The sequence below is a fragment of the Coregonus lavaretus genome, assembly GCF_964263955.1.
Source record: "Coregonus lavaretus genome assembly, chromosome: 17".
Classification (NCBI taxonomy): Eukaryota; Metazoa; Chordata; class Actinopteri; order Salmoniformes; family Salmonidae; genus Coregonus; species Coregonus lavaretus.
The window spans coordinates 14,546,447-14,573,086 of NC_140004.1; the positions used below are offsets into that span (position 1 = coordinate 14,546,447).

The 26,640-nt window shown below is 43.6% G+C and overlaps 2 protein-coding genes across 2 annotated transcripts; both read right to left on the bottom strand.

Moving 5' to 3' along the window:
- Positions 1-240: 240 nt before the first annotated feature.
- On the bottom strand, positions 241-1,799 carry LOC311144184 (zinc finger and BTB domain-containing protein 26-like; the record flags this gene model as incomplete). Its single annotated transcript, XM_084180189.1, has 2 exons — positions 241-1,474; positions 1,659-1,799. 2 exons carry the CDS (start codon positions 1,797-1,799, stop codon positions 308-310), a joined length of 1,308 nt encoding a protein of 435 aa, XP_084036315.1. The 3' UTR covers positions 241-307.
- Positions 1,800-10,525: 8,726 nt separating this feature from the next.
- On the bottom strand, positions 10,526-18,942 carry LOC311144620 (UDP-glucuronosyltransferase 2A2-like). The gene is made up of 2 exons (XM_084180664.1): positions 18,819-18,942; positions 10,526-12,189 (listed from the first exon to the last, which is right to left on the bottom strand). Exon 2 carries the CDS (start codon positions 12,174-12,176, stop codon positions 10,593-10,595), a length of 1,584 nt encoding a protein of 527 aa, XP_084036790.1. The 5' UTR covers positions 12,177-12,189; positions 18,819-18,942; the 3' UTR covers positions 10,526-10,592.
- Between the last annotated feature and the right edge of the window lie 7,698 nt (positions 18,943-26,640).

Below are 26,640 nucleotides of genomic sequence, written 5' to 3' on the forward strand. Positions count from 1 at the left end.
TCTACCCCATTTCCAAAACAGGCATCATAACATATTATGTGCTACAGACACACTGTCATCACTTTTGTTCTACTGTAGGCTTCCTTAGCCAAAACAATCCTCATGAGGACAAATCATTTCAGTTTATATTTTTAGTACTCTTTTTACAGTAACTCTTCTTCTAATATTCAGTCTTGTACCTTCAAGTACCTTACAATGTGGTTTACAATTCAGTTAACACTACTACGCAGCTATTAATTTATGACTGGAATGGAACGCGATACAGTGCTACAGAGAGTCACCCATAAGAACAGGCTTATTGTCCATGCTACAGTCCTGCAGACTCAAAGTCCAGAACCCCGTCGTGTAGTTGGCTCCTCTCGTTGGCGTTGTCAAAGCTGTTCTTGCCGTGGATTTGTTTGAGGTGTTTGCGGAGCACGGGCTTGTGTGCAAACACCATGTCGCAGTAGTTACAGCGATGGGGCTTGTCTCCGCTGTGTAAGTTCAGGTGGTCCAGGAGAGAGCATTTCTGAGTGAAGGTCTTGCCACAGATCTTGCATTGGAAGGGCTTGATGCCAGCGTGGACCCGCATGTGCCGGTGCAGGTTACCCTTCTGGGTGAACATCTTGCCACACAGCAGGCACATGAACAGCTTGTGCATCTTGAGGTGGTTGGCATAGTTCTCTAGCTGGCGGAACACGCGGGCACACTTTGGGCACTGGTGGTACCACTGAAGGGATTTGTCTGAGTTTCGTAGGTGCCCCCCCAGATTGGGTCTCCCTGTGGCTGAGGTGGGTAGTGGAGGGGGGCTGAGTGGGTATCCTGGCAAGGGTGGCATGGTCATTTCGCTAGCCCGGGTGTCCACGGTGGAGTTGATGAGGGAGTGCTGGGGCTCGGGGGAGTGTAACGACAATGGGGGGCTGGTGGGGAAGCGCACTGCAGTGGAGGCAGAGGGAAGTTCAGACATCTCAGACACCCGCTCACACACGGACTCCACCTTTACGATGGTGATGGGGCTCTCCTCGCCCTCACTCCTGTCTCGCTTCTGCCTCTGGGGAGGGGTCATCAGCTGAATTGTCACATCATCATCGTCTTCATCATCATCCTCCTCCACCTCACGATGCACTACCTGTGCTTGGGGCAGCTCATGTACTCTCTGGGCGTGAGAGGCTCTGAGAGTCTCTCCATCTCCCTCCTCCTCCCGATGCTGCTGTTTCACCTGGCAGGGTCGCGGCTGGATGAACTTCTTGAGGGCTTGGGTGCACTGCTCCACTACGTGGCCCATCTGGAGGAAGCTGGCCACAGTTAGGTATTTGACCAGCTCTATCTCAGGCAGCTCCAGGGTTCCCGTGTAGCAGGACAGCAGCAGCTGCTGGCCCACCTCCGCCTCCTGGGTCATGGAGATCTGGACCTCCCTCATGGATGAATCCTGCAGGAAGAACTGGTCCCGGAGGAAGGAAGAACCGGCTGCCAACACCACCTTGTGACCGGGGACCTAATCATAATATTGATAGAAAAACATTATTTGTATAGCACAATTCATACAGAGACTGCAACTCAAGTGATGTGCATAATAAAATAATCAAAATAGATTAAATAGATTTAAAAAACATGGTAAACAGTAAAAGCAGCATAGAATGCTTAATAAGTGAAAATGGATGTGATTGATGGATGCGCACCTCCAGGTCATTGATGCGCACAGTGACGTCACAGAATCGGCTCTGGTGGCGGAGCAGGTTCATCTTCTGCAGCATGGAGTCTCCAAAGGTTCTGAAGTGGAACTGGAGGATCACCTGGTTCTGCTGCTGGGCCATGGACATGGTGGCTTACTGCAGCTGCCTGCAGGCCTGGTGGAAGGGAGTAGACACAATGGCAATACATTTGATAACAGGTATATGGAATATGATGCGGTTTAAAAGCATTTTAAGACTTGTCATAAGCATATGACCCCCTTATAATGTATTATTATCAGAATGATCCTGACTTAATAACAGCCAGTTTGAGCCAGTTGAATATGTCATAAAGGCTCATAAGACATTATTAAGGCTCAAAGCATGAGGAGGAGTGCAACTTTTATTTAGATTTCTGAGCAATGACTAGCAGTGTCATGTGAAGAAGTGCACAATTACTCAATACTAATACAGCAGTCCCAAACTTGAGAAAATAAATATAAAATCATGACATAACATGTTATATTATTTCTTATTACAAAATAGATAATTGATCAATAATAATGCAGTAATTATAAGAGATCAATATGAAAACTCCACCATATCAGGTACTAAAACAATATAAAAATCTCCAATCTCACGTGGTAATATTAGGATTATTATTAGGCCTATTATAAGGCTGCTGTGGAGAGGAGAGACAGCCTGGTTGACGCGCGACCCTTCGAGAGCTGGTGTCAGCCAGACTAGAAGAGAGACGATAGACACTGAAAACCGCTGAGCCTATTCGTTGGAAGACAAACTGATGTTTGATAAACATTAAGAAAAAATGTTAGTCCCTTTGGAGAAAAATCTAACAGAAACACAGTTAATCGTCATTCATTGTTTTAGTGAAACGACCTAGCAAAATCAAATTCTGTCTACTCAGTGTTCTTTTTCTTCACGGTAATCTAGATGCTGCTCTAAAACAGTGGCCATATTTCACCACTGTTTCCCGAATGTAAAGACAACGGCATTACTACATTTCAGCACTAGAGAAAACGTATTCACCTATCGTATATTGCTAATAGGAAAACCCCTCCTCGAAATATGGTTTTCTCTCGGTAAAATCGGTTTAGATGGATCTACTTTTCAATCTAGAATCGTCTTGAAAAATTGCAGATTGCCTACAGTGCGGAAGAGTAGGGAGGGGCGCCACTCTCTCAGCTAGAGCGATCTACAGAGGGATGACTTTTTAAAGCGGTAGAGAGCCATTTCAGCTGGTGGTCAGACTAACGCTGAGTGAGTGGTCCCATGGACCTAAAGCATAAATCATAGTCCACAGACGCTGAGGCCCGATAGTCCGACGTCCCATTGTGACATAGCTACGCGGCTCTGAGAGAGGGATGCACAGCCTGACTCACACCTCCCCACAATTCCCAACCAACCCATCTCCTGTATTGGTCTATTCATTTGAATATATTGACAGTCAGAGAAATTGCTTGAGCTGCACTGAGAATTCGAACAGTATGTAAGCCAACAATCCAATATTCTAGAACACTGCAGTGCATTCGAAAGTATTCAGACCCCTTGACTTTTTCCACATTTTGTTACCTTACAGCCTTATTCTAAAATGGACTGAATTGTTTTCCCCCCCCTCATCAATCTACACACAATACCCCATAATGAGTCCTGGCTCTGGCTGGGCCACTTAAGGACATTTAGAGACTTGACCCGAAAGCCACTCCTGCATTGTATTAGCTGTATGTTTTGGGTTGTTGTCCTGTTGGAAGGTGAACCATCGCCCCCAGTCTGAGGTCCTGAGTGCTATGGAGCAGGTTTTCATCAAGTATCTCTCTGTACTTTGCTCCATTCATCATTCCCTCAATCCTGACTAGTGTCCCAGTCCCTGCCGCTGAATAACATCCCCACAGCATGATGCTACCACCACCATGCTTCACCGTAGGGATGGTGCCAGGTTTCCTCCAGACATGACGCTTGGTATTCAGACCAAAGAGTTGAATCTTGGTTTCATCAGACCAGAGAATCTTGTTTCTCATGGTCTGAGTCCTTTAGGTGCCTTTTGGAAAACTCTAAGCGGGCTGTCATGTGCCTTTTACTGAGGAGTGGCTTCCGTCTGGCCACTCTACCATAATGGCCTGATTGGTGGAGTGCTGCAGAGATGGTTGCCCTTCTGGAAGGTTTTCCCATTCCCACAGAGGAACTCTGGAGCTCTGTCTGAGTGACCATCGGGTTCTTGGTCACCTCCCTGACTAAGGCCCTTCTCCCCCGATTGCTCAGTTTGGCCGGGCAGCTCGCTCTAGGAAGAGTCTTGGTGGTTCCAAACTTCTTCCTTTTAAGAATGATGGAGGCCACTGTGTTCTTGGGGACCTTCAATGCTGCAGACATTTTTTGGAACCCTTCCCCAGATCTGTGCCTCGACAAAATCCTGTATCTGAGCTCTACGGACAATTCCTTCGACCTCATGGCTTGGTTTTTGCTCTGACATGCACTGTCAAATGTGGGACCTTATATAGACAGGTGTGTGCCTTTCCAAAACATGTCCAAAGGCTTTGTAGCCACCGGTCGGCCATATTGGCACTCCTCCGAAAAGCAGTCTTCCATAGGAATGAATGGAATTCTACAGTATTTCATTTAAATGTTTCAAGGACAAAATTAGTAGTTTTTTTCTGTAGTGGGGACAGTAAAATTAGTACTTTCAAAAAATATATGTATATACTTTAAGGAAAATGTTTTTATATATATATATTTTTAAATGTTTAGCGCAAATAATATAATTTAAAAGTATGCATTGTGTCTGTAATAGAATAATGTGGCAAAACAAATGTAGACTTTAGTAACTGCATTTCTATAGCTTCCAAAATATTTTTGGAAACGGTGTGGTAGTGCCAAGATGGAGGCACGGTGGCTTCAAAACAGTGGCACCTGTCAGTCATCTAGTGTACTGTAATATAAATCATTGGGTGAGGCTCACCTGCTCTGGACACACACACACACACACACACACACACACACACACACACACACACACAAATGTAATAGCTACAATCAGATCCAGGAGTTTAATCAGCCCTTCTCACCTATCATAGAGACCCCTCCATCGCTCTCTCTCAACCACACAACTCAAGTCAGTTTTTGTGCTGTAGTACAACATTTACAACATAAGGTAATATTATATTTGGAGCACAATACTTAATGTGAGGGTGACATTTAAAAAATTGAATGCAAAGATACACCACCAGTCAAAAGTTTGGACACACCTACTCATTCAAAGGTTTTTCTTTATTTTTACTATTTTCTATATTGTAGAATAATAGTGAGACATCAAAACTATGAAATAACACATATGGAATCATGTAGTAACCAAAGAAGTGTTAAACAAATCAAAATATATTTTTATATTTTAAATTCTTCAAATAGCCACCATTTGCCTTGATGACAGCTTTGCACACTCTTGGCATTCTCTCAACCAGCTTCATGAGGGAGTCACCTGGAATGCATTTCAATTAACAGGTGTGCCTTCTTAAAAGTTAATTTATTTCCTTCTTAATGCGTTTGAGCGTTAATGGCCGTGTTCGAGGGTGGCTCCTGGAGTGAGTAGTCATGCTGTACTTCGCTCCGCAGGTAATATGACACACATTACATTACAATGGAACGATTTGATTAGTGTAATGTTAGCTAGCTACATAGTTGTCTTTGTATCAAAGATAAAGGTGTAGTATAGAAAAAACTATCGAGGTTAGCTAGCCAGCTACATTCATTCGCAGCGACGCCGTTTTTTCAAACAAAGTCAACACCGCAGCCATTGCTAGCTAGCCAACACTACCAGCTAGTAGTACTGTAGCAACTAAATACAATATCATTTTAGCCAGCTACATTCGTTCGCAGCGATGCCGTTTTTTCAAACAAAGTCAACACCGCAGCCATTGCTAGCTAGCCAACACTACCAGCTAGCAGTACTGTAGCAACTAAATACAATATCATTTTAGTCAATGAGAATTTTGCAGCGTAAAGCTTCACTTTCTGAACATTCGAGATGTGTAGTCCACTTGTGTAGTTAGCATGACTGACTTTGTGCTAGCTAGCCAACGTTTAATTATTTCTGCGTTATGAAAGGAACTAGACACGGACACGAATGATCTGTTTAGTGTGTTAACATACTATTGGTAGTTTGTTGTAACCAAGTATTGGTGCTAAACCGTGTGTTGTTGGATGCTAGCATGCTAGTTAGCTATGGCGTCATAGGATACGGTGCCCTGGGCGGTTTTCACGGAAGAATACTGTACCAAGTTAGCTAGCTGAATAAACTAAGTTAGAGTCTATTCCTAGAAAACATTGAACCGCTGTAGTTTACAACAATTATAATTTCTAAAGTGGAAGTTGGGAGAGTTATATTTGAGTGTTTCAGTGAAAGGTAGGTGAGGGAGGCCCCGCTCTCCAGATGTTTAGTTAATTTTATTCAGATCTCTTTTGCATTATTGTAGCCTTTTCTGTAGCCTGTCAACTATGTGTCTGTCTATCCCTGTTCTCTCCTCTCTGCACAGGCCATACAAACGCTTCACACCGTGTGGCTGCTGCCACTCTAATCTGGTGGTCCCTGCGCGCATGACCCACGTGGAGTTCCAGGTCTCCGGCAGCCTCTGGAACTGCCGTTCTGCAGCCAACAAGGCAGAGTTCATCTCAGCCTATGCTACCCTCCAGTCCCTCGACTTCTTGGCGCTGACGGAAACATGGATTACCACAGAAAACACTGCTACTCCTACTGCTCTTTCCTCGTCTGATCATGTGTTCTCGCATACCCCGAGAGCATCTGGTCAGCGCGGTGGTGGCACAGGAAACCTCATCTCTCCCAAGTGGACATTCTCTCTTTTCCCCCTGACCCATCTGTCTATCTCCTCATTTGAATTCCATGCTGTCACAGTCACTAGCCCATTCAAGCTTAACATCCTTATCATTTTTCGCCCTCCAGGTTCCCTTGGCGACTTCATCAATGAGCTTGACGCCTTGATGAGTTTCTTTCCTGAGGATGGCTCACCCGTCACAGTTCTGGGTAACTTTAACCTCCCTATGTCTGCCTTTGACTCATTTCTCTCTGCCTCCTTCTTTCCACTCCTTTCCTCTTTTGACCTCACCCTCTCACTGTCCCCCCCTACTCACAGGGCAGGCAATACGCTTGACCTCATCTGTACTAGATGCTGTTCTTCTACTAATCTCACTGCAACTCCCCTCCAAGTCTCCGACCACTACTTTGTATTCTTTTCTCTCTCGCTCTCCTTCAACACTACTCACTCTGCCACCTACTCAGATGGTAATGTGCCGTCGCAACCTTCGCTCTCTCTCTCCCGCTACTCTCTCCTCTTCCATCCTATCATCTCTTCCCTCTGCTAAATACTTCTCCCTCTGATCTCCTGATTCTGCCTCCTCAACCCTCCTCTCCTCCCTTTCTGGATCTTTTGACTCTCTATGTCCCCTATCCTCCCGCTGGCTCTGTCCGCCCCTCCTGCTCCATGGCTTGACGACTCATTGCGAGCTCACAGAACAGGGCTCCGGGCAGCCGAGTGGAAATGGAGGAAAACTAGACTCCCTGCGGACCTGTCATCTTTTCACTCCCTCCTCTCTACATTTTCTTCCTCTGTTTCTGCTGCTAAAGCCACTTTCCACCACTCTACATTTCAAGCCTCTGCCTCTAACCCTAGGAAGCTCTTTGCCACCTTCTCCTCCCTGCTGAATCCTCCTCCTCCTCCCCCTCCCTCCTCCCTCTCTGTGGATGACTTCGTCAACCATTTTGAAAAGAAGGTTAACGACATCCGATCCTCATTTATTAAGTCAAATGACACCGCTGGTCCTGCTCACACTGCCCTACCCTATGCTTTGACTTCTTTCTCCCCTCTCTCTCCAGATGAAATCTTGCGACTTGTGACGGCCGGCCACCCAACAACCTGCCCGCTTGACCCTATCCCCTCCTCTCTTCTCCAGACCATTTCCGGAGACCTTCTCCCTTACCTCACCTCGCTCATCAACTCATCCTTGACCGCTGGCTATATCCCTTCCGTCTTCAAGAGAGCGAGAGTTGCACCCCTCCTCAAAAAACCTACACGCGATCCCTTCGATGTCAACAACTACAGACCAGTATCCCTTCTTTCTTTTCTCTCCAAAACTCTTGAGCTTGCCGTCTCTAGCCAACTCTCCTGCTATCTCTCTCAGAATGACCTTCTTGATCCAAACCAGTCAGGTTTCAAGACTGGTCATTCAACTGAGACTGCTCTTCTCTGTGTCACGGAGGCTCTCCGCACTGCTAAAGCTAACTCTCTCTCCTCTGCACTTATCCTTCTAGACCTATCTGCTGCCTTTGATACTGTGAACCATCAGATCCTCCTCTCCACCCTCTCTGAGTTGGGCATCTCCGGCACTGCTCACTCTTGGATTGCGTCCTACCTAACAGGTCGCTCCTACCAGGTGGCGTGGCGAGAATCTGTCTCCGCACCACGTGCTCTCCCCACTGGTGTGGGCTCAGTTCTAGGCCCTCTCCTATTCTCTCTATACACCAAGTCACTTGGCTCTGTCATATCCTCACATGGTCTCTCCTATCATTGCTACGCAGACGACACACAATTCATTTTCTCCTTTCCCCCTTCTGATAAACAGGTGGCACATCACATCTCTGCATGTCTGGCAGACATATCAGTGTGGATGTTGGATCACCACCTCAAGCTGAACCTCGGCAAGACGGAGCTGCTCTTCCTCCCGGGGAAGGACTGCCCGCTCCATGATCATCACGGTTGACAACTCCATTGTGCCCTCCTCCCAGAGTGCAAAGAACCTTGACGTGACCCTGGACAACACCCTGTCGTTCTCCGCTAACATCAAAGGGGTGACCCGATCCTGCAGGTTCATGCTCTACAATATTTGCAGAGTACGACCCTACCTTACACAGAAAGCGGCACAGGTCCTAATCCAGGCACTTGTCATCTCCCGTCTGGATTACTGCAACTCGCTGTTGGCTGGGCTCCCTGCCTGTGCCATTAAACCCCTACAACTTACCCAGAACCTTGCAGCCCGTCTGGTGTTCAACCTTCCCAAGTTCTCTCATGTCACCCCGCACCTCCGCACACTCCACTGGCTTCCAGTTGAAGCTCGCATCTACTACAAAACCGTGGTGCTTGCCTACAGAGCTGTGAGGGGAACGGCACCTCCTTACCTTCAGGCTCTGATCAGACCCTACACCCAAATGAGGGCACTACGTTCATCCACCTCTGGCGTGCTAGCCCCCCTACCTCTACGGAAGCACAGTTCCCGCTCAGCCCAGTCAAAGCTATTCGCTGCTCTGGCACCCAAATGGTGGAACAAGCTCCCCCACGACGCCAGGACAGCGGAGTCACTGACCACCTTCCGGAGACACTTGAAACCCTACCTCTTTAAGGAATAACTGGAATAGTCTAACAGTAATCCTTCTACACCCCCCTCCCCCAGTGGTGGTTGTCCCACTGGCTATCCTAAATTGAATGCACCAATTTGTAAGTCGCTCTGGATAAGAGCGTCTGCTAAATGACTTAAATGTAAATGTAAATGTGTTGTGACAAGGTAGGGGGGTATACAGAAGATAGCCCTATTTGGTAAAAGTCCATATTATGGCAAGAACAGCTCAAATCAGCAAAGAGAAACCACAGTCCATCATTACTTTAAGACATGAAGGTCAGTCAATACAGAAAATGTCAAGTTTCTTCAAGTGCAGTCGCAAAAACAATCAAGCGCTATGATGAAACTGGCTCTCATGAGGACTGCCACAGGAATAGAAGACCCAGAGTTACCTCTGCTGCAGAGGATAAATTCATTAGAGTTACCAGCCTCAGAAATTGCAGCCCAAATAAATGCTTCACAGAGTTCAAGTCACAGACACATCTCAACATCAACTGTTCAGAGGGGACTGTGTGAATCAGGCCTTCATGGTCGAATTGCTGCAAAGAAACCACTTCAAAGGACACCAATAAGAAGAAGAGACCTGCTTGGGCCAAGAAACACGAGCAATGGACATTAGACCGGTGGAAATGTGTCCTTTGGTCTGGATTTCAAATTAGAGATTTCAAACCGCTGTGTCTTTGTGAGACGCGGTGTGGGTGAACGGAGGATCTCTGCATGTGTATTTCCCACCGTAAAGCATGGAGGAGGAGGTGTTACGTTGTGGGGGTGCTTTGCTGGTGACACTGTCTGTGATTTATTGAGAATTCAAGACACACTTAAGCAGCATGGCTACCACATCATTCTGCAGCGATACGCCATCCCATCTGGTTTGGGCTTAGTTGGACTATCATTTGTTTTTCAACAGGACAACGACCCAACACACCTCCAGGCTGTGTAAGGGCTATTTGACCAAGAAGGAGAGTGATGGAGTGCTGCATCAGATGACCTGGCCTCCACAATCCCTCAACCTCAACCCAATTGAGATGGTTTGGGATGAGTCGGATGGCAGAGTGAAGGAAAAGCAGCCAACAAGTGCTCAGCATATGTGGGAACTCCTTCAAGTCTATTGGAAAAGCATTCCAGGTGAAGCTTGTTGAGAGAATGCCAAGAGTGTGCAAAGCTGTCATCAAGGCAAAGGGTGGCTATTTGAAGAATCTCAAATATAAAATATATTTGTTTAACTCTTTTTTGGTTACTACATGATTCCATATGTGTTATTTCATAGTTTTGATGTCTTCACTATTATTCTACAATGTACTTGAATGAGTAGGTGTGTCCAAACTTTTGACTGGTACTGTATATTACCAAAAATAACCTACTGTATTGTTTCAAATACCAGCATAAATTATTATGGCCTTCTTGATGTTGCTGAAAGGATGGTTTTAGAAGAATATCAGCAAATAATAATTACAATATTTGATTAATTATATATTTATTGATAATTTAATAATATATCAATATTCAATAACACCTCAAAACACATCTATATCATTCATGTTTCACTTTCCTCCAACAAAACACCTTACGCCACAAAAACCTTACAACAAAAGTGCTAACCAGTATTATGAGCAACACAATGGCCAATAGCGTGGCTATGACGTCCACAGAGTGGTAGGTGAACCAAGACATCTTGTAGGACTCTGTCCTCAGATGTGCCGCTCCTTTGTTCCTCATGACAAACTCGATCCAGAACATGGCGCGGTCCAGTGGCTTCATAGGCTGGTCCCTGTGCAGCCTGGAGAGCCTCTGCATTGCCTTCCTGTAGGACGGCTCATAGAGAACAGCTTTCACTGCCTCCAGGAAGATGTCTTTGTCTACGGAGGCGATGTCCACTATCTTAGCCACTCCCTTAGCCCTCATCCTGTTGAGGTTATCCTGCTGGTCAAACATCAACGGGAGGCCGACTATGGGGACACCGTGGTAGATGGCCTCCTGGACTCCGTTGGTGCCTCCGTGGGCGACGAAGGCTTGGGTCTTGGGGTGTCCCAGGAGGTCGTTCTGGGGGAACCAGTCCACCAGTAAGGTGTTGTTACCCAGGGAGGCGGGTCTCTTTCCAGTGTGCCTCCAGATAACCCTCTGAGGCAGTTGGGCGAAAGCAGTGGCGATGTCCTCAGCGATGTCCTCAGGAAGTTGTCCCACCAAGGTCCCCAGGGACATCATGATGACCCCATGGTCCCCGGAGCTCTGGACAAAGTCCTCCATGTCCTGGGGAAGCGGCTTGGAGGGCTTGCACTGGAAGCCACCCATGTAGACCACGTTTGGCATGGTGGGACGAGGAAACTCAAAGGTGAAGTCATTCCTCATGAGCCAGATGTCTGCTGCCTGGAGCAATGACATGTAGTGAACATCAGGGCCAAAGTAAAGACGGACAAACGGAATGTAGTTAAGGTCTGTGACGTATGCCATTTGAACCCTTGTAAAAAGATAAAACAGAATATTTATGACTCTCTCCTGAAAAGTCATTTTGTCCGTCAACATTGCTCCTGGTACTGGGACATATGAGAGAGGTGAGGGAGCAATGGCAAAGTGACCCTCGCCCTGGATTGTCCATCTGACATTGAAGACAAGAGGAAGACCAAGGCGGTGTGCCAGTAATGTGCCCGCACCAGTGGCAGGATCCGTCAGAACCAGATCATAGTTTGCATCATGGAACGATTGAATTAGCTCGGCATCTTCAAATATCATAGTCATCATCTCAATCAAATCCTTGTTTGACTCATAGAACTGCTTCCCCACCTCAAGCTCCAGACTCATACGAGACCAGAAACCTCCACCCTCCCTTTTGATCTGCAGTAATCTGGTCACAAATGAACTAAAGATCTTCTCATCAATTCCTCCACCAGATGCAGGGATGGTGATACACGAGTAATGAGGGGACTTCTCCTTGATGTACCAGTTGGCGGATGGACGAATCACTGTGATGCTATGGCCTCTGGAGTGCAGTTCTTCGACGATGACTTTCATGTTCACCCAGTGGCTTCCATCCAATGGGAAGACCAGCACCTTCCCCCCATAGACAGTGGTCAGAGAGAAGAGCAGCACAGCAACCGTGACCAGGGCTGGTTGATGCATTCTAAGGTGAATCCTTTGATAGAAGATACAAGGGAAGAGTAGTTAGTTAAAGATAAACTACATCTCTTATTTCCTATAAAATAGGTTCTAGTTGGTTGCCTGTTATTCTCAAACACATCAATTCTTTCAAAATTACTCGAAATTACAGCGAAAAATGTAATTATTTGTAAACCCTCTTATATTGTAGTGATTAGCTTGTACTGAAAAAATATATAAACGCAACATGTAATGTGTTGGTGATTACACAGGTGCACCTTGTGCTGGGGACAATAAAAGGCCACTAAAATGTGCAGTTTTGTCACACAACACAATGCCACAGATGTCTCAAGTTTTAAGAGAGCGTGCAATTGGCATGCTGAGGAGTATTTATGTCTGTAATAAAGCCCTTTTGTGGGGAAAAACTCATTGTGATTGGCTGGCCCTGGCCTATGCCATCCCAAGCCAACCCATTGGTGCTCCCCTGCCCAGTCATGTGAAATCCATAGATTAGGGCCTAATTTATTTATTTCAATTGAGTGATTTCCTTATATGAACTGTAACTCAGTATAACCATTGAAATTGTTGCATGTTGCGTTTATATTTTTATTCAGTATAATTTACTTGAATATACCTGATTAACAAATGAATAATACAGTACATTATTGATCTTCACAGAGAGAATTAGCCTAGGTGTTCCACCAGAAGCAGACTTAGACCAACAGTACTGGCACAAATCAACAAGAGTACTGATACCTGAACAAAGTGTATTACATGTACACTGTAAAACATTTCCTGTAATTTTTACAATAATTTACTGGCAGCACAGTAGCCAGTAGGTTGCTGTACATTTACAATAAATTACTGGCAGCACAGAAGCCAGTAAATTACAGTAGACTTACAGAACCTTTACTGAAACACAAACGCAGTGTACTGCTTACATGAATCAAAAAGATAATAAAAAACCTTTACACCTACATGTAAATAAATAAGCAACCGACAATTGAAAACGTAGAGACACTGTTTATTGCTATGAAGTCTTCCAATGCTATCACAATTGTACCAGTCATTCCCAAATTGACTCAATCCTTCAGGCACATTACTATAAAGGTGTGCAAGTTCTCTCTACATCTGGACCAGGCTTCATGCTCATGTTATGTAAGGGTCAGACTCTGTAGTGGATGGAAGTTACTCCAACAACGTCTCTTTATTGAAGGTTTTACATTCGATGTAATAATAGGTAAGTACCATGAATTACTTAAAGTTACTTTGATAAGTTTCAGCCATATGTTCTCCTCTATGGCTGTTACTATTACTTAATGTTAGAGTTGCCAATACTGCTTTGCGTATTGTTTATCGTATGTAGTATTATTCAGTATTGCCATAAGTGTTATTATTGCATTGGTTGCACAAGTATTTTTACAGAAGTTGTTTAATTGTTGTATTAGTAAACATCGTTTTTTGTATGTACACGCTACAGCAGCGTTTTCCATAGTGGCCTTTGTTAAGGTGTTTTTTGCGCTGCCATGGGCGAACTACTGGAGTCATCCCAGATGGTTTTTAGAGTTTGCTCATGCGCAGAGTAATTTACTACTCTGTGGCACAAGGGCAGATCAGATAAGATCTCAGCCCGGCAGATTCTCATACCATTCCGGAGAGAGAGAGGGTGCCATAAATCTTGTCCCTTTGTCAATCCAAGTAATTAATTTATCTCCAAGAGGTTAATGTTTAGGTTTATGTTTATATTGATGCTGTGTTTATAGCCCTTTATAGACGTGTTGTAAGTGTATTGCCATTTATTCATGTACATATGTATATTGCATAGTTATAACCCTTAACTAATACTGTTTACATGTGTGCATATCTTTGATTTATAGAACCACACCAATAAGATTCCAAGTCATTCGGATTACCTCACATAAAGAACCAGGGGCACAACGTTCACTGGGGACAGGGTTATGTCTCCCCCACATTCTGAAATGGCATTTTTGTCCCTCCCAGTTTTATCTTTACAATGTGATACAAAAAGTGGCGACTGGTGTGCTTTAGGACCATGCGGACACCTCAGGGCGGTCGGGTAGGCTGTTTGGAGTGTTCAGCCCGCTGGATTTAGGACCACGTGGACACAACAGAGCGGGTTGACGGGCTGTGTGAAGGCAAAGCTTCTGGAAGGCTGGCTGGACCAGCAAGGGAGAGTTGAGCATAGTTCAGTGTGTATGTGTTGAGCTCTTTCACTGAGTTGTAAAGGGAAGCAGAGCAGAAACTGGCTACTCTTTAGTTGACTGATATAGCTGGCAAGGTAACTGCTGTTTCACTTAACAGATCAAAACTAAACTATCCAGCGTAACTGTGTTCTACGGAATAAACTCTGTATTCTGTGATTTACCCTCCTGCGCCTGACTCCTTCAAATCACATTCTCACAGTTTGAATGCCCAGTCATGTTCTTATCATTTCAGACATAAACTACTGCAGTTTAAGACCATCCATAGAACGTATTATATGCCATTGAAACTGAATTACATGCACTCAGAAATGTCATTCCTCTGCTGGAGGTGTAAAACACAAAAGTGGACGTATTTGCATATGTTATGGTCTTGTGAAGGCTTACTGAATTCTGGCACACCAATAAGTATGTTCTTTTATCTCAGCATGTCTATAGATTCTTCCTTCTCCCTATTTTTGTTTGCTTGGAAATGTTGATGCTGGAGACTGCTATCTGAAGTAACTGTGTAACCAAGCATTTATAGCGGCTAAGAAATGCATTGCCATTAATTGGAAGGTCAATTTATATATCACTAGCTCCCACAATGTCAATTTATATATCACTAGCTTTGATTTATTACCAGATTAAGGGTATACTGGGCAACTTTTATAAGATCTGGATGCCTTATATGGAATATAGTACGACAAAAGGAGTCTGTATTGAAAACATGCCCAGGTCAGGGGAGATACCTATTTAGGCAATCCCTAGCTGCTGGGCTGCTCAGTCCTGGCTCTGGGGGTCTGCCGTCCTGTGGGTTGTCACTCTGGCCTTGGCCTGACACATCCGAAACCAATAATGAATGTTTCACTAAGATCCTAAAGTTGAGTGGGGTGTGTTGGGTTGGGGTGCTGCAGGGTGGTGGACCCCTAGGGACAGGATGGGGCAATCCAGCTATAGTGTGTGCAAGTAAAAAGAGCTCTACAGTACTAATATGGCGTATGAGATTAATTAGATGGAGGATTTGCTGTTTCTGTGTGTTAATGTATATTTGAGGTGTATGTTTTTAGTTTTTTTTAGTTTCCAAACCTTTCCTTTGGGAACTAAAAAAATTAAAGGTGGGAACTGGGAAGGAACTTGTGTTGGGAGAGAGTTACAGTGGGGAGAACAAGTATTTGATACACTGCCGATTTTGCAGGTTTTCCTACTTACAAAGCATGTAGAGGTCTGTAATTTTTATCATAGGTACACTTCAACTGTGAGAGACGGAATCTAAAACAAAAATCCAGAAAATCACATTGTATGATTTTTAAGTAGTTAATTTGCATTTTATTGCATGACATAAGTATTTGATCACCTACCAACCAGTAAGAATTCCAGCTCTCACAGACCTGTCAGTTTTTCTTTAAGAAGCCCTCCTGTTCTCCACTCATTACCTGTATTAACTGCACCTGTTTGAACTCGTTACCTGTATAAAAGACACCTGTCCACACACTCAATCAAACAGACTCCAACCTCTCCACAATGGCCAAGACCAGAGAGCTGTGTAAGGACATCAGGGATAAAATTGTAGACCTGCACAAGGCTGGGATGGGCTACAGGACAATAGGCAAGCAGCTTGGTGAGAAGGACAACTGTTGGCGCAATTATTAGAAAATGGAAGATGTTCAAGATGACGGTCAATCACCCTCGGTCTGGGGCTCCATGCAAGATCTCACCTCGTGGGGCATCAATGATCATGAGGAAGGTGAGGGATCAGCCCAGAACTACACGGCAGGACCTGGTCAATGACCTGAAGAGAGCTGGGATCACAGTCTCAAAGAAAACCATTAGTAACATACTACGCCGTCATGGATTAAAATCCTGCAGCGCACGCAAGGTCCCCCTGCTCAAGCCAGCGCATGTCCAGGCCCATCTGAAGTTTGCCAATGACCATCTGGATGATCCAGAGGAGGAATGGGAGAAGGTAATGTGGTCTGATGAGACAAAAATAGAGCTTTTTGGTCTAAACTCCACTCGCCGTGTTTGGAGGAAGAAGAAGGATGAGTACAACCCCAAGAACACCATCCCAACTGTGAAGCATGGAGGTGGAAACATCATTCTTTGGGGATGCTTTTCTGCAAAGGGGACAGGACGACTGCACCGTATTGAGGGGAGGATGGATGGGGCCATGTATCGCGAGATCTTGGCCAACAACCTCCTTCCCTCAGTAAGAGCATTGAAGATGGGTCGTGGCTGGGTCTTCCAGCATGACAACGACCCGAAACACACAGCCAGGGCAACTAAGGAGTGGCTCCGTAAGAAGCATCTCAAGGTCCTGGAGTGGCCTAGCCAGTCTCCAGACCTGAACCCAATAGAAAATCTTTGGAGGGAGCTGAAAGTCCGTATTGCCCAGCGACAGCCCCGAAACCTGAAGGATCTGGAGAAGGTCTGTATGGAGGAGTGGGCCAAAAACCCTGCTGCAGTGTGTGCAAACCTGGTCAAGACCTACAGGAAACGTATGATCTCTGTAATTGCAAACAAAGGTTTCTGTACCAAATATTAAGTTCTGCTTTTCTGATGTATCAAATACTTATGTCATGCAATAAAATGCAAATTAATTACTTAAAAATCATACAATGTGATTTTCTGGATTTTTGTTTTAGATTCCATCTCTCACAGTTGAAGTGTACCTATGATAAAATTACAGACCTCTACATGCTTTGTAAGTAGGTGTCACGTTCGCTTACAGACGGGACGGACCAAGGCGCAGCGTGATATGCATACATGTTTATTTAAACTTAATAAACAGAACGACAAAACAAGAAACGAAACGAAACGTGAAGTCCAAGGTAGACACAAACAATATACCTTTCACGCAACAAGATCCCACAACCCACTAGTGCCAATAGGCTGCCTAAGTATGGTCCCCAATCAGAGACAACGAGTGACACCTGCCTCTGATTGGGAACCACACAGGCCAACATAGATCTATACATACTAGAATGTACAACATGGACAAACACAGCAAGGAAAATACACACCCTGACTCAACATACAAGCGTTCTCTGAGTCAGGGCGTGACAGTAGGAAAACCTGCAAAATCGGCAGTGTATCAAATACTTGTTCTCCCCACTGTATGTCACACCCTGATCTGTTTCACCTGTCTTTGTGATTCTCTCCACCCCCCTCCAGGTATCACCCATCTTCCCCATTTATACCTGTGTTCTCTGTTTGTCTGTTGCCAGTTCATTTTGTTTCGTCAAGCCTACCAGCGGTTGTCTTTTTCAAGTGCCTGTTTTCTAGTTTTCCCAGTTTTGACCATTCTGCCTGCCCTGAGCCTGCCTGCCATTCTGTACCTTGTCACACCACCCTGGATTATTGACCTCTGCCAGCCCTGACCCTGAGACTGCCTGCCGTTTTGTACCTTTTGGACTCTGATCTGGATTACTGACCTCTGCCTGCCCTTGACCTGTCAATTGCCTGCCCCATGTTTTTGTAATAAACTTTTGTTTCTTCGACACTGTCTGCATCTGGGTCTTCTCCTGAAACGTGATAAATTGAGTTATTGACTAGACTGGTGGGGGTTGGGCGTGCAGGCGGTTCGGGCTGGCTGGTCAGTCTGGCTGAAATTTGATATAGAGCATGTCTTAATAAAGACAATCAAAAGTCTGAATTTTTTCAAGAGTTGTTCATTTGTTAGGCTATTGGTTAAAGGTGCAACACAATATTTATTATTGAATTACCTTTGATCTAGTTCAGTCTTATTAATCACTTTAACATATTTAATTGTGATCTCTTACCTAGCTTGATGACTGCATTTGTGCTTACTTTTTGTTCTAAATTGAAATGGCATATTGGATTGTGTAAAAATGCAGGAAATCAATTTAGATGCCCAAAACTATTCTGGGGGAGGACCCCCAGACCCCCCACCAGGTTATGTCCCTCCCACTTCTAAAACCAAAGTGGTGCCCCTGTAAAGAACTACCTTCAATGGAAGCAGCTGTGTATATGTGTGTGTTTGTGGTGCTGACAATTAAAAGTGTAATGGGCCTCAACATCGTGTTAATAGCGGTTGAGGGCATTCACAGCCGACTGCTCAGACGAGCTCCAGCTAGCCGTTTTTACATGGTCCTGCTAGCCGTTTTTACAGATGCAGAGTTTTATTTGGATTTGTAGAACTACAAAAGTGTTTGGAGGATGCTTCTTGAGATGTGAACATGTTAGACATTTATGTTGTATTAAGGCTATTGAATCAAGTCAAGTTTGTAGTTCTATATACGTTTATAGCTCTTCTATAGCTCTCTGTATACATACTGTAGATATGAGTTAAAATTAGTTAATTTGAAAATGTAAGTCTGATGATGCCATGTATTCAACACTAGGTACTCAGCAACTGTTTTAACAGCAGGCTTAACTATTCCCATATTCCACTACTTAAATCTGTTACTTTCAACTAGAAATGTTGCTTCACATAAACACTTACCAAAAAGATCTGTCTGCAAGGAGCCTAAAATCCAAAGTGATGTTTGGCCAACCTCCCAAACAGCAGTTCTTCACTTCACATCCCAGTGAAAGCAGTCATCTGGCTGTGGCTTTGAGCTGGAGTAACCTAACCTATGCTGCCACAACTAATCTGTGCTCTCTTGTTCAAAGTTCACAGGTTCTAGCATGCAGCGTAACACCCCTGTATTTACATAAGGCTTTCATGTGTTGGCTTCCCGTTCTGTATTAAGAAATGGTCACTAGTTCAACATGCACATCATTATGGAGTTAGTTAGAATATAAAAAATAAACTTGTTTTAAAGATAATGTTTGCCTCCATTAGCCAAACCCAGATTAAATAAATCATGGCATAGGTTTAATTCAGACATTTTTTTGGCAATAACTACACATTTGATTTCATGAACCTTGCATGGTTAAAACATGCCTTTGGTCTATTACTTAAAATTAAGATTAACAACCGTTGCTTTTAAAATGAACATTAACCATACAGTGGTCCAGGAATAAGTTAGGCTAAATTGTGTGTATGACTAAGGCAAATTATGATTAGTCATGATTCAAATGCAATTTAGTCCAGAGCATAATGCTTTAGGTTTAGTCCAGCCCATAATACTTTAGGTTGACCCTGTGTCCAATTGGTTAAAGGGCACACCATTTGATTGGATTTGATTTGATTAGGATCCCCATTAGCCAACACCAATGGCGACCATTGAACCTGGCTCACTCACTGTAAAGAAAGTACGAAAACAGAGTACTAGGGGAAAGTCATATCTTTGAACTGATGACATAATGTCACATATGACTGTATTGTACCTTGTACATTTAAGAAAAGGTCTCAGAGATGTCTTTGAAAGATTAGAAGATGCAGTAGGCTACATACAAATGTTTCAGTCATTCATTGCTATTTTCCTAAGTACTCTGTGTAGCCTACTGCAAATGATGTTTGATATCAATGTCATTTGAATACAGTCAGAGGTTATACTATAAGTATTATGGGCCATAATCCTTGGATAATACGGTCAGTTTTCATAATACCGTAGCAATGTGTTCAGTGTCTTTATACAAATTACTGCATGCCTGTGCACAAACACTTCTTATTCTGAAAAGTAAATGTGTTTACCCGTGAAAGGGAGTCTACTTGGTAGTAGTAGTTAGTAGTACAAGGTTTTTACATTGTTCATTCTTTGATTTTATTTGACCATGGGAAAAAGAGCTACAGTACTGTGGAGATACAGCAATGCAGGTTTGGTTTGAATTGTCTTGAATAGTGCAGGTCAGACATTGCCACAGGGGGGCAGTCCTCTCATACAAAAGAATACAGGCTACTGAAGAAAGTATTCACCAGATATATTCTGCACAACAGTGCTTCCATGAGTTGAGGACACACTACCTAAAGCACTATCCCCACACCACACCGACAGATGTAACTGCAGAAGTGGGCATCAATTAACACCCCTAATAGTGTCGTTGTGCAAACTACTTTTGTGATTTTTCACAGAGTTTCCAGGATTGTGTTGCAGATTTGGCAGACAGTGATGTGGTTATATACTTCTATTGTAACTACATATCTGAGGTGATATGAAAGCACAGAATTAACTGAGTTTTGGTGCCAGTCAGGTTCATGTAATTACGCCTTCTTATTCCTTTTTAGGAAGAAAGATATTTTATCATTTGAACTGCACCTGTTTGCTAATATAATGTATGTGTATATTTGTATCTTTGTCTGTGCACACCTTGTATATTCTGCATGTGTGTGTGTGTGTGTGTGAGAGAAAGTGCGTACGTACCTATGTGTGCATGCTTGTGTGTGACCACATAAATGAATGCCTTGAGTAACCACAGCCCCTCCATGACATTGTCTCAGCTTCCATTCAATTATTCTCAAAACATATGACTCTGTAAGACAAAGCCATTTATAAACATTTGTTTCACATATAACAGACATTGATAGTTCCTTTCAGAAAAATGTACTTTCATGTGACTCACATGAGTGTATTTGTGGTGCTGCTATTCACCCCGATAGTTTATCTTTATTCTGCTGCACTAAGCCCTCCTGGTTCACCACTGACACAATGTCATAGTCTTTGTATTGTGAAAATGTATGTCAGCGGCCCATTGAGTCATTCAAGAATATAGAGAACATGAAAAGGAATATTTCATATTGTCAATAGACTATACTCTACACAGTAGTTAAATGACTATCATGAAATAAGCATACATACTGTAAATATGATGTGATGGATTATCGGTAGAGATTTGCATACTGTTACATAGGGTATTTAAGGTAGATACACTATATATACAAAAGTATATTTAGCTATTTCAGCCACACCCGTTGCTGACAGGTGTATAAAATTGAGCACACCGCCATGCAATCTCCACAGACAAACATTGGCAGAAGAATGGCCTTACTGAAGAGCTCAGTGACTTTCAACGTGGCACCGTCATATGATGCCCTGCTAGAGCTGCCCCGGTCAACTGTAAGTGCCATTATTATGAAGTGGAAACGTCTAAGAGCAACAACGGCTCAGCAGCGAAGTGGTAGGCCACACAAGCTCACAGAACGGGACCGCCGAGTGCTGAAGCGCGTAGCGCATAGAAATCGTCTGTCCTCGGTTGCAACACTCACTACCGAGTTCCAAACTGCCTCTGGAAGCAACGTCAGCACAATAACTGTTCGTCGGGAGGTTTCCATGGCCAAGCAGCCACACACAGCCTAAGATCACCATGTGCAAAGCCAAACGTCGGCTGGAGTGGTGTAAAGCTCGCTGCCATTGGACTCTGGAGCAGTGGAAACGCGTTCTCTGGAGTGATGAATCACGCTTCACCATCTGGCAGTCCGATGGACGAATCTTGGTTTGGCGGATGCCAGGAGAATGCTACCTGCTCAAATGCAAAGTTTGGTGGAGGAGGAATAATGGTCTGGGGCTGTTTTTCATGGTTCGGGCTATGTCCCTTAGTTCCAGTGAAGGAAATTCTTAAACCTACAGCATACAATTACATTCTAGATGATTCTGTGCTTTCAACTTTTTGGCAACAGTTTGGGGAAGGCCCTTTCCTGTTTCAGCATGATAATTCCCCCGTGCACAAAACGAGGTCCATACAGAAATGGTTTGTCGAGATCGTTGTGGAAGAACTTAACTGGCCTGCACAGAGCCCTGACCTCAACCCCATCAAACACCTTTGGGATGAATTGGAACGCTGACTGCGAGCCAGGCCTAATCGCCCAACATCAGTGCCCGACCTCACTAATGCTCTTGTGGCTGAATGGAAGCAAGTCCCTGCAGCAATGTTCCAACATCTAGAGGAAAGCCTCCCATAACACTTACACCCATAACACTTACTTTTGGTCATGTAGTGTACATGAAACTCATGTCATTATACAGTGTGATGGGAGCTGAGGAGTCACCATCTTATATACAGTGCTTTAGTGACCTCAGTACCTCAGCTGCTCAGGTGACGTCTACCTTAGCACATACGTACTAGTCAGCGGGGAACTTCACACACTAGGTCAGGGCAGTGAAAGGGGTAGAAAAAAGGGTGCTTTGAAAAAACCCAAATGAGTACTGTGCACTTTACAGAAATAGAACACACTCGCGAAGTACCATATTGAGTTAGACAGGCTCATTATAAAGAGCGATAGAAGATAAAAGTTTGGCCCTTATCTACAACTGATCATCCATGTTAACAAGAGTAAGATAGAGCTCAGATAGACAGTTTGGGGCAGGTGACAGTAGCCATAGATGGTATTATAACTGACATGACACCAGATCTTACCTCTATACGCAGCACAATAACCCAGAAAGACAGGATAGTGCAATGCTTTTCATGACATCAACACTATTGTACTGCCTGCCTAGGCTGTCAAGGGAGTCACTGTTGTCATTGCAAACAAACGTGTGTTTTAGTTTGATAAATGTGATTTAGAATTGGTGGCAGGTGACAGAAGTGGATTGAGTCTAATCAATTAAAACATTTTCCTTTCTGTTTTGATCAGATGACAAAAGAACATCTCGCTAAACAACTTCAGTCTCTCTCTCTCTCTCTCGCACACACACACATACATGCACACACACATTTGTTTTACTATCCTTGTGTGGACAAAACACTAACCCCCAACTCTAAACCCTAACCCGTAACTTAACCCCAAACCCCTAACTCTAACCCTAAACATAACCCGTTAAACTTAATTCAAACCCTAATTGTAACCCAACCCCTAATCCTAAAATAGCCTTTTGCCTTGTGGAGACTGGAAAAATGCCCCCACTTCAGGTCCCCTCAAGGATAGTGAAACCAAACACACACACACACACACACACACACATATACACACACAAAGGCTTGACATCTGAGACTACTGTATTTGGGTCACATAGCTATTTTGGCTTCTGCTCTCTTGTTGTAGCTGAATTTCATAACTCTTTCCTCAGTTTCTGCCTCCCTGTTATATTCAGTTCCTGCTTCTTCTTCCACAGGGTTTCCAAGTAGCCTTGTTTAAGGACATAGAGGTGATAGAGGTGAAAGCATACAGATATACAACAATATACTATTACATTCGGTGGGTAAATGAATCTGCTTGTTATGCTGACCTTTTTATTATTCAAGCTGAGTTCACACTTTGCATGAAGTTACACAGTTACAATTCCATGTGGTTACATGGGATTAAAAAAATTATAATTATGCAACTATACTATAGTTACATTTTGGTTACAAATGTACAATATAGTTACAAAGTTACTACATGCCATTAAGACAACTAAATGTAAAGTAGGATGTTGAAGGGATCTCTCATGACCTCCTGCTCACATAAAAACATACACACATGTAGTCCAGACTTACTCTCACCCCATCAACAATTAAAGCACACAAAAAAAACACCCTTAAAGATGCAGAAAATGTGTTTACTATTTCTCAAATAAACCCAAGATTATATATTCCCGATATTGATTATATATTGACCCCACACATTTTCCAACAGTAATCACGGCAGTCTACAATTACTGTATGTCCAGAGACTGGTGGTCGGACATCTCAGACTGTCCTTAGTCAATGTGGTTAGTAGACAAAAAGCAATCTTTCATGTGTGTCCAATCAGAATGTGGAGGGCAAATGGTTCTGTGTGTGATGATGATGATGATGAAGATAATGTAAATAAACTAATGGAGCTGATGAGCTCATGTCTTGCTCTCCTCGATCTGCTCCATCTTGCTGGATTCATCCACTACACTGCCGTTCATCACGGTCTGGGTCACCACCTTAACGATCTTCATGGTCCTCACCCCGGGCTCCTCTGGAACAAAGAACAGATCCACAGTTACAGTTTCCACTTATCAGCACTACTACACTGTAATAGCTGGTGTGTAGAACAAAATGGCTGCTGGGATTTTAAAGGCTGGGATCAGGGGTAGACAAGAAATGTACTTACTTTAATGGGGAGGCATTTCCTTGATCCTGAAAGTCAAATCAATAAACACAGTTTACTTACATATGAAGGAAGCAAGCCTGGTCAAAAGGGCTGACCCCAATTATTAGACTGGTCGATTGTTTGGTCGATAGGCTGTTGGTCGACCAAGATAGTTTTTTGTCGAGCAGTAGCAAATATATATATATATATATATATATATATATATATATATATATATATATATATATATATATATATATACAGTGAGGGAAAAAAGCATTTGATCCCCTGCTGATTTTGTACGTTTGCCCACTGACAAAGACATGATCAGTCTATCATTTTAATGGTAGGTTTGTTTGAACAGTGAGAGACAGAATAACAACAACAAAATCCAGAAAAAACGCATGTCAAAAATGTTATACATTGATTTACATTTTAATGAGGGAAATAAGTATTTGACCCCCTCTCAATCAGAAAGATTTCTGGCTCCCAGGTGTCTTTTATACAGGTAACGAGTTGAGATTAGGAGCACAATCTTAAAGGGAGTGCTCCTAATCTCAGCTTGTTACCTGTATAAAAGACACCTGTCCACAGAAGCAATCAATCAATCAGATTCCAAACTCTCCACCATGGCCAATACCAAAGAGCTCTCCAAGGATGTCAGGGACAAGATTGTAGACCTACACAAGGCTGGAATGGGCTACAAGACCATCGCCAAGCAGCTTGGTGAGAAGGTGGCAACAGTTGGTGCGATTATTCGCAAATGGAAGAAACACAAAGAACTGTCAATCTCCCTCGGCCTGGGGCTCCATGCAAGATCTCACCTTGTGGAGTTGCAATGATCATGAAAACTGTGAGGAATCAGCCCAGAACTACACGGGAGGATCTTGTCAATGATCTCAAGGCAGCTGGGACCATAGTCACCAAGAAAACAATTGGTAACACACTACGCTGTGAAGAACTGAAATCCTGCTGCGCCCGCAAGGTCCCCCTGCTCAAGAAAGCACATATACAGGGCCGTCTGAAGTTTGCCAATGAACATCTGAATGATTCAGAGGAGAACTGGGTGAAAGTGTTGTGGTCAGATGAGACCAAAATCGAGCTCTTTGCCATCAACTCAACTCGCCGTGTTTGGAGGAGGAGGAATGCTGCCTATGACCCCAAGAACACCATCCCCACCATCAAACATGGAGGTGGAAACATTATGCTTTGGGGGTGTTTTTCTGCTAAGGGGACAGGACAACTTCACCGCATCAAAGGGACGATGGACGGGGCCATGTACCGTCAAATCTTGGGTGAGAACCTCCTTCCCTCAGCCAGGGCATTGAAAATGGGTCGTGGATGGGTATTCCAGCATGACAATGACCCAAAACACACGGCCAAGGCATCAAAGGAGTGACTCAAGAAGAAGTACATTAAAGGTCCTGGAGTGGCCTAGCCAGTCTCCAGACCTTAATCCCATAGAAAATCTGTGGAGGGAACTGAAGGTTCGAGTTGCCAAACATCAGGCTCGAAACCTTAATGACTTGGAGAAGATTTGCAAAGAGGAGTGGGACAAAATCCCTCCTGAGATGTGTGCAAACCTGGTGGCCAACTACAAGAAACGTCTGACCTCTGTGATTGCCAACAAGGGTTTTGCCACCAAGTACTAAGTCATGTTTTGCAGAGGGGTCAAATACTTATTTCCCTCATTAAAATGCAAATCAATTTATAACATTTTTGACATGATTTTTTTGTTGTTATTCTGTCTCTCACTGTTCAAATAAACCTACCATTAAAATTATAGACTGATTATGTATTTTTCAGTGGGCAAACGTACAAAATCAGCAGGGGATCAAATACTTTTTTCCCTCACTGTATATATATATCACCAATAGTACATCTACCATTTATTCCTAATCTACAGTACAATGTTGGTTTGGTTACGGTAATGTCTGTTAATGCATTCAATATATTATTATTCCAGTCTTTTACCATTCTTGTTGTCAGAGTGGACACATTGTTTTCAGAGCGCACAACCTATGCTACACTTGTGAGAAACAAGTTTTGGTTTATTTCATTCCATTTACAAGTTTTGTCAATTTTGTCATTGTCTTTGGTTTGGAGCGCTCCTGTCAATTTTGAGTAAGGACGAGCACCTGATTACACATATGTGTAGGCCTATAGGATAACTGGCCTGCACGCAAATGTAAATATATAAATGTGCCCACTTGGGGACCTGATAGTATTTCTGATTGGCTTAATGCACCACTGTGGAGCTTCTCAAATAATGTTTTCTTCACCTCAAACAGCAAGCAAACAAAGTCTGTTTTTAAATCCATTGAGAATGACAATAATTCCTCAATGTAGGCTATTTGAAAAATCTTTCCAGCTCTCTCCCTTTCAATAACCACTCAGCTGA